At 39.5% G+C, this 9,077-nt stretch overlaps 1 protein-coding gene across 4 annotated transcripts in view; it reads left to right on the top strand.

Moving 5' to 3' along the window:
- The first annotated feature begins 3,128 nt into the window (after positions 1-3,128).
- Positions 3,129-9,077, top strand: part of RRBP1 (ribosome binding protein 1) — a 56,585-nt gene continuing 50,636 nt past the window's right edge. Inside the window, exons 1-2 of one of the 4 annotated variants that reach the window (XM_025168662.2) lie at positions 3,129-3,398; positions 7,009-7,700. In XM_025168662.2, coding sequence (XP_025024430.1) covers positions 7,028-7,700 — 673 coding nt within the window. In that variant the 5' untranslated portion in view covers positions 3,129-3,398; positions 7,009-7,027. The remainder of the gene's footprint in view (positions 3,399-7,008; positions 7,701-9,077) is intronic. The other 3 variants (XM_025168661.2, XM_007431398.3, XM_007431395.3) reach the window with 3 other exon arrangements.

Raw genomic sequence — 9,077 nt, 5'->3', positions numbered from 1 at the left:
TTTGTGGACTGATGAAACAAAGATTGAACTATTTGGAAAAAACACACAGCACTACATCTGGCGTAAAAAGGGCACTGCATATCATCATGAAAACATCATCCCAGCCGTAAAGAATGGTGGAGGAAACATGATGATTTGGGCCTGCTTTGCTGCATCAGGGCTTGGCCAGCTTGCAAGTCATTGAGGAGAAGATGAATTCCCAAGTGTATCACAAAATTCTTCAGGATAATGTGAGAATGTCTGTATGTCAGCTGAAACTCTGTAGAAGTTGGGTGATGCAACAGGATAATGACCCAAAACACCGGAGCAAGTCCACAACAGAATGGTTTCAGAAAAAGAAAATCTGCCTTTTGGAGTGGCCAAGTCAGAGCCCAGACCTCAACCCAATAGAGATGCTGTGGAGTGACTTGAAGAGAGCCATACACATGAGACGTCCAAAGAATATGACAGAGCTAAAGCAGTTCTGCCAGGAAGAATAGGCTAAAATCCCTCCTGAACGATGTGCAGGTCTGATCCATAGCTACAGGAAGCGCCTGGTTGAGGTTATTGCTGCCAAGGAGGGGTCAACCAGTTATTGATTCCAAGGGTTCACTTACTTTTTCCACTAGCATTTTGAATGTTGAATGAGTGTGTTCAATAAAGATATGAAGGATCAGAATTGTTTTTGTGTTATAGGAAAGTTCCCTCCTCCAGCAATAATTATTCCTATGTTTAAGAAAGGCAACAGAGACATCCTGCCACCCAATCACTCTACTAAGCACAATCAGTAAAATCTATGCCAAACTTCTGGACAGGAAGCCATCATACTGGCTGGACTTAGAAAACAACATAGCTGAGGAATAAACCAGCTTCAGAGTCCGACATAATACATTTGATCAATTAAGTTATCTAGTTAGGAAATGCAGCTAAAGCCAAAGTCTGCTCTATATGCAATTTTTATCAAATTTAAGCCTTCCATCAGATCCCTAGATACAAACTCAATAAGAATGCTGTTTTAAATTAAGATGTACCAACAGGTCATTTGTCAGAAGTCATGCCCACTGTTACGAAAAAAGTTAAACATGGATGTGTCTTTGACCTTTTCTATTTAACTTTTATATCAACTGAGTAGTTAAATGTTTAGCTAAAATGGAATTTCATTCATTTAAAATCACACATAGGCACATGCAATTATTATTTTCCATTCACTGATAGGCGTGAGAAACTGCAGATCATAATTCTTTTTGTAGTGAACAACATTTGCAAATAAATTTTAATTAAAGATTCTGATTTTCTGTAAAAGGGTGAAAAGGCTTACCTAAATTGTTAAAGAAAAGTATATAGAGTAGATTATATGCTTTAAATCTCTGGGGATAATCTTTCATTCAGTGGGTAAGCATAAAACCCATAAACCTATGTTATCAGAATGCCCAAAAGAGCATTATAGTTATCATGTCATTTCTTTGTACTATTATATTCCAGGTGCAATTTTGTTTTTTATTGCTAACCCATTAGCTCAAATTTTATATAGTGCAGTACTTTATACTAGCCACCTATGAAACTATCCAGTCAAATTTTTTGAGAACATTAATTCATATGGGTTGCTGTCACCCCAGTTCTATATTCCTTTCATAAAGAAGTGTATAGAGTCAAGGGCATGGATAAATCCCTTCAGTTTATAGAAGAACATAATTTTCCTTCCATGGAGTCTTAGTCCTCTAATACTTGCTGTTTTTCATCCACTTGGAAATATGAAATTGAAGAGCAAATACTTCAGCATAAGTTCTGCACACTGTTCACAGTATTGGAAGGAACATCCCCTGTAGTGATAGCACTTGTCCTTGTGGCCCAAGTGGTACTGAAAGGCTGGCACCTATCTTGCTTTTTATTGTACCTTTTCCAAGAATAATTGTAACATCCTAATATTGTCTTGGATCAGGAATATTCCTAGATATCCTAATGAGTTTGATATTAGGTATTGTCTTGTCAATCAAGACCAGAATGCCACATTCCAAGTTGCTCAGTTTTGCTACTGACCGTAAATCTAGATACCAATTCATGGCTAAGTAAATTGGGACATAGATATGAATACCTGTGAGAACAATACTTTTTGAAAGCATTCATTCTGCAAGCTTTCAATCTTGTACACATTGGTTGCAAAATGACTTCCAGGATTACTTAATTATCATGTCCAAAAATAGATTTATATTATAGAACAAAGCATGTAATACCATTAATAACTTTCCCAATATCCACATTTTAACAGAGAAAGACATTTTGATCTATATGACGGATTCATCAGTTTTATTTTAAAAGGGCCTGTTCTGGTCCATCTTCTACACTCTGCAACATTTACAAAACCCAGTGGCTGTTTACTCAAGCACATAATCCAGTGATTCCTACTTATTTTATGATGGCTGGGGGCAATTGTCTTGATCCCATGCCTGCCCTTGTACTTGGGGCTTTCCTTTCCCCCTTTTACTAGCAATATGGCAGAAACAGCAACAGAAGTAATTCCTTCATTATTTCATGTGGCCCATTCCATTTCCTTTCAAAATCTTAGCTCACATTGACTTCAGTGAGGCCAATCATGTCGGCACTAATTCCACTGTATCCTCTAGGCCAGTGTTTGTCAAACTTGGCAACTTTAAGATGTGTGGACTTCAACTCCCAGAACTCCCCAGCCAACATACCGGCTGGGGAATTCTGGAAGTTGAAGCCCACACATCTTGAAGTCGCTGAGGCTGAGAAACGCTGCTCTAGGCATTCTCGTTCTTCCCTTTCTATTACATTGAGCTGTCCTGGTTAACCGAATTTGCTCTAGGTTTCTTTAAGGCAGTAATACCCGGAGGCTTCTATCACTGCTCTTGCCATGAAGGCATTTTCCTTTTGTTTGCCGTGACTCCCGCCCTCCCTCAACACCAGCAAGACGAAATGCCCTTGTAGTCCCAGCCCTTCCTCCCCGCTCCATCGGCTACCCGCCTCCAGCCCCAGAGTGTACCAGCCCAGCGGCCTTTTCCGCTTTCTGCTCGCTGGGCTGGTACACTTTTGATTGGCAGCCTTGACACCCGCCCAGCGCACGGCCCTCCCGAAGCTCTGGAAGCAGAGAGGGGAGGAGCGGGGAAGCGTTCGCTGCCGGCCCCGGGGGAAGGCTTATTGATTATTGCATTAATTACAGTGCCACGACTTCAGTCAGCAACACATCGACGCAAAGCAATACGCGGCTGGGGATGCCCTCGGGGAATCGGTAGACAATTTCGGACCACCTACTTTGGAAAGGAATTTTTTTGCCGTTTTTTTCAGTTTTTCAAAGACTTAGAAGTTGGACGAAAGAAGATTCGGACAAGGGCTCGTAACTGCCTTTCCAAAGTAGGGAGATTTCTGGGATAGCTGCGCAGGGTACCGCAAAGTGGTGAGAAGTGAGTAGAAAACGGAGCACGTTTTCCTTTAGAAGGTTGAGGCGCTTGGGATTGGGGACTCGGGCACCAGATGTTTATTTTCAGTATGTAGGTAGTAGAGATTAGCTTGGAATCAGGGGCTGATGCTTGCTCCAAATGTGGTATAAAGCACTTTCACTGCCAGAGCACTCCCTCTGGGATAGCGGAGTATAGAAGCGATAGTTTTGCTCTCGTCCCCGTGTATCGTCGCGTGTCAAATCTCAATGGGTTGCCTCTTTCCTTCTGGAAAACGAAAATGATAGCATGATCTCCTGACGCTCACAGCTGTACCTAATGGGGGGCGGGGGCGGGGGGGGGGCGAAGGGCAAGGACATGCAGCTGGGGGCTCGGCAGAGGAGACACGAATAATTCACTTCACAGAAGAACCCATTTCTCGCATGAAATAAAATAGACTGTCCCTTCCCAGGAGACTTATGAATAAGTATTTTTATTTCAAGGGTGAGCTGAGAAGGGAAATCGTCTGTTCGGGGGACGGAAGATCAATGTAAGAAACGGAGCGCCTAAGGCAACCTTTAGTAAGATTGTCGGTTTGATATGTTGGATTAAACCCCCCCTCGCCAAATCGAGGCCGGCTCCAGGGCAGGTTTCTGAAAAGACTTGCGACGCGTGGTAATCTTGGGAAAGTATCCCTGGGAATAGCTCCACACTGAGATCCAGCAGCGTGCTTTCTGAAGCCGTTGCCCGCACTGTTAGTGCCGGAAGCCTAAGGGAAGCCACGAATGGGAGGATGCGTGGGGAGGGAAGTCTGCAAAGCGTGTTTCAATTTTTAACTGCCGTTTGAAATGTACTTAGGATTTACTTCCCATTCAGTATGTTTTTGACAGGCTTGTAATTACTCTTGCACGCTTGTCTTGCTCAACTACCTTGTCTCCGGGAGTCCCTAAACTTCCTCTGGCTTGCAAAGAGCATCTGTGCTTTGCCAAAGGCGGCTGGCCGGAATGACGACGTGTCCAATTCTCAGGGTAGGAGGAGTGCCGAACAGAGTTCCGTGAGCTGTACTCTAGATGGCTGGTAGTGCCTCCCCCCTCCCTCCCTAAACTTTCAGCTTCCAGATCAATATTCCCTCTGCTCCATTGGGGTTGGGACTTTCCCCGCTCCTGAGTTAAAGCACTATCCACCATGCTTAAGTCAACAAAAAACTATACAGTATTGCCCCAGAAATACTGCCCTCCTCTTCTGCCGATTCCTTTCTTGTGGGTGCTTTCTTCCTGTGAAATGTTGCTATCTGACTTTGGTTGATTCCTTTGCTTGCTTGCTTCTGCAGCTGGAGGAAAAACATTTGCAATCACAGCACTCTAGAAGAAGTGGGGTGGGAGCATATCAGTAGTTTTAATTAGTGATGTTATCAAAGTAAACAATCAAATTATTATTATTATTATTATTAGCTTTTTATCCTATCTTTTCTTAAACAAAATGGTCAATCCAAGGTGGCGAACATATCTATGTGGTGCAGATGTCACTAGGTCACAAATCCTGCCAGAAATGACATGTTACCTAATCCCATCAGGAAAGACTGCTTGCCAGTCCTAATTATTAACTTAACCCTCCACTTGATTGCATTGTCTCTGGTAAGTGGGGGTCTTGACTGCACTGAAATTCCATTATTTTGAAGGAAACACTATTTTGAAATAAACTGTTCTAATAGAGTTTTATGTTTGTTAGAATTTTTAAAGTTGGCACTTTAAATGTAGGAAAAAGGGACTTTTAAAGCTACTGTCTGCTTTTCTGTCTTTTCAGAAAGTTAAAAACATGTATTTTTGCAAAGTTTAACTGGAAACACATCCCCTCCAACAACCAATGAAAAAAAATGAACATATTGAGCAAGCCTTATTTTGAGCTTTTCTGAAGGAAATTAAAAGCTAGTAAAACAATTTAAATACCTCTGTGCAAAGGTTTAACTACAGGTCTTCAACTGAGCAAAAACATTTCCTCACAATGACTGCATGCATATGCAAACCATCTGTTTGTCATTCAACTCTTATACTGTATACCAAAGACTCTTCTTGTCTTTATCCAAGTCCACTTGGAGCTCTCTTCTAGATGAACCTTGAGGGAGTGCAAGATAGGACTTCAAATTATAAATGAGAATAATGTGAAATGAATTCCCACTGATTTCATATTCAGTTATTCTCTGAAATAGTTTGTTCTTCAGATCAGAGGTTCTCAACTAAGGACTTAGGAAAGAAAATGTCTTCTCTTAAATATAGAGAGTTTTTTGATGTGTCAGATTTCATGCTTGGTGCTGCTGCTCACAAAGCAGGCAAGAATGTGTTTAGGAAGTAACTTTTAGAAATAACTATTATGCTCCTACAAACTCACTCTGTATCCATATATTTTATTGTGTATTTGGAAATGTTTCAGAAAACAGTTCTATTAGAAGTAACTCTATACTCCATTTTATGGTTAACGGTTTTACCACTCAAATTCTCAGATTTAACTTGTGACTTCAACATATTTCACAAAATCTGTTAGATTAAACCAAGTCTTTTAAAATTAGGCTGTTGAAGAATTGACATTTCCAGTGCCTCACCTGATGTTTGTGAAATAGCATTTACTGTGCTAGCTAAATTGTTTTTTGTCTTTGAAAGGTTAGGGTTAGGGTTAGTCATGACAGCATACTTTAATTCTTTTTTAAGTCACTTTGACAGATTTGTAATATTGTTAATAAGTCTCTATTGTCTTTCCCTAGACTTTCTAATTTGGGGGCCATTTCACTAGAATTTGCTGTTTTAGAGGGTTAAATCAGGAACCTTCAAATAATGTTAAAACTTTATTTTTTTCTGCTCCTTGCTCTGTCCCTTGAATTTAGTGATAAGCTGTAGGAGGTAAAAAAAAAACAAACCACCCATTCTTTTCTGTCATATGTTGAGTGTGATAGTGCCACTATTCCAAATACAGATTTATTTGACCAATGTAAAAATTCAGTTATATATTTCAATTTAAGTTATATATTTAAAGAGATAGAAAATGTTTGTTCATGGTTGAAAATGTTTATGGATTTTTTAAAATTAGGACTGTATTGTTCACAATCTCCAAATAGCTTTGTTAATATAGATCTATGGCATATATTGCTGAAATATTGTATATTTTCATAGTAACTTACAGTATAACTTTTTTATGTTTATCAACATATTAGTTATTATAAAAAATTAAAATGTTGTATTTTGCAAATCTGTATATTTAAGGTATTTGAATGGTTGAGGTTGGTTCTGCTTAGCAAATTTCAGTCTGTTTGCTCGAGGTTTATTGATATCATGGATAAAGTTACTGTCGCTGAAGATTTGGGAGCAAGGTCAGAGTGCATAGTTTTGTGCAGAAAGTCCCAGGTTCAGTTTCTGCATCTCCAAATAAAAGATTTCTGGCAGAGATCCAGAGAAGACCTCTTTCTTAGAATCCAGAGAGATGGATTGGTTTATACTGTAAGGCAATGTTTCTTAACCTTGCTGGGTAGGGAATTTTGGCAGTTTAAGTCCACACATCTCAAAGTTGCTGAGGTTGAGAAACACTGCTGGGAGATAATACTTAGCCCCTGTAGATTGCATTAACTTCCTCTGTGTTTTTTTTTTTTCAGGCAAAATCAGGTAGCAGAAATGGAGTTTTATGACCCTCAGATGCTTGGAGTCATGGTCTTTGGAGGATTCATGCTTGTCTCAGCTGTGGGAATATTCCTGGTGTCCACCTTTTCTATGAAAGAGACAACTTATGAAGAAGCTCTGGCAAAACAGCGCAAAGAGCTGGAGAAAGCCAGTCAGCATAAGATGGAAAAGAAAAAGAAAGAGAAACCTGTGGAAAAGAAAGGAAAAGGGAAAAGGGGGGAGGAAAAACCTAATGGCAAAATACCTGAGCCAGATCTGGGATTGGATGCTTCTGACAGTTTTAAAGATGCTGGTCCTGAACCAGTTTTGGTCATTGAACCAATAGTCTCTCAGTTACCGGTTACATCAGTTTCAGCTGCTCCTCAGGTGGAAAAGTTAGACCCATCTCCTAAAGACAAGAAAAAGAAGGAAAAAAAGAAGAGGTTGGAGCCAGTTCCTAACCTCACAGTTTCTTCTCCAGAAAATATACCTTCAAAAGATCTGGTTTCTGATGGGGAGCCCAAGGAGGTGCCAGTAAGTGCTTTTCCATCATTGACATCTCAGCAGCATAGCCCATTTATTAACGTGTTGACTGTCAAAACATCAGAAGATCTTGGAAACCAAGAAGAATTGAAACATGATAGAGAGTCTAAAAAGAAAACTTCTGCTAAAAAGAAGAGAGACTCAAGTAAGTCAGTTGCTGCAAGTACATTAAAGCTTATAGACAGAATATCTACATATGTATCAGTTACTCAGTTTTATATTTTTATTTATGTATGATTGTAGATCAAAACTTGCTGTTAACAGTGTTTAGCAGGGTAAGAGAATTCCATAACTGAGAAGCAGCCACCATTCATTTTAGCTCTCCATATTTTTCTATCCTTATTTCTACCACATCCCTACACTAATTCATATGTTTCTTTTTTTCCCTTAAACTTCTCACTTTTCTCTTTTTGAGGATCTTATCAACATATCCAGCAACAAGTTTCCTGATCTTCCCCTTCCTTTTAGCCCTTTCACTCTTCCTTTGTATACTTGTTGTGTGATTTGATTTCTGTTCTTTTATGACCAAACCTCCTCAACATACTTCTTTTGTACTGATCACTCACTTTTATATTTAATCCACATTCATACAGCACCCATTCATACTCAACCCTATCTCTTCTTACTTTACCACAACTCACTTCTTAAGTAACCTATTTATACTGCATTCCATTTACTTATATGTATTACCTGATAGATCTAACTCTTATTTCCATATAATATGGTGGTCAGAAGCATGCTCTTATATGTAGCAATTTTCATTTCTTTTGACAAATATTTATTCCTTGCAACAGACTTTGTTAACAATTAACTTTTACCAGCATTTGCCCATTTTAATTTTTTTCATTTCCTGTCTTCAGTAAATATTCTGCCAAGGGACACAAACTACTCTCTTTCCTCTATTTTTTTACCACTGCAGTTGTTTACTCAATTTTCCCTGTCAAACACAACCAGCTTGGTCTTCAGTACATTCAGATCTAATGTGCCTTTGGATACCAGAACCAACCTCAGATAATTTTTTTCTGACACTGAAGCACTTTTTTTGTCAGTTGGATTGGTTGGTTTTTCCCCTGCTTCTCCCAGTCCAAAAGAAGGAAGGATGTGGTGTTACAATTGAAATGAAATACAGTAAGCACTCATTTGTTTTAGCTCTTAGAAAAGTTGTGGGATGAAAGAGGGAATTAGAGGTGATAATCCCACGTGACTGAGTGAATTCAAGGTATGAAGGAAGTGGTTTCTTTTCAGAAATTGAATTTGCCAGTGATTTTTTCCTAAAAGGCCTTGAGTATGGGGGCATTGTGAGGAAGTTGCTCTGAAATTTTTTTTTCAAGCCACTGAATTTGGAAAGGAAGTAGTACTGGGAAATAAACCTGATTCTATTTGAAAGGATCAGAAGCTCCAAGGGAAGGAATCTAAGTTGGGTACAGCAATCAGCTGTAAAAAAGAGGGACTAGAAATCTAGATGGCTGAAAGGGAATGGGCCCACTGTGGAGGTTCCATTAGCAGGGATCCTAGATGGTAG

This window comes from Python bivittatus, unplaced genomic scaffold (assembly GCF_059951505.1).
Source record: "Python bivittatus isolate LINGU-HERP-01145 unplaced genomic scaffold, Pbiv_v1 ctg000960_np1212, whole genome shotgun sequence".
Classification (NCBI taxonomy): domain Eukaryota; kingdom Metazoa; phylum Chordata; class Lepidosauria; order Squamata; family Pythonidae; genus Python; species Python bivittatus.
Note: the sequence above shows the minus strand (reverse complement) of the source record. Positions and strands in the feature narration are given on the sequence as shown.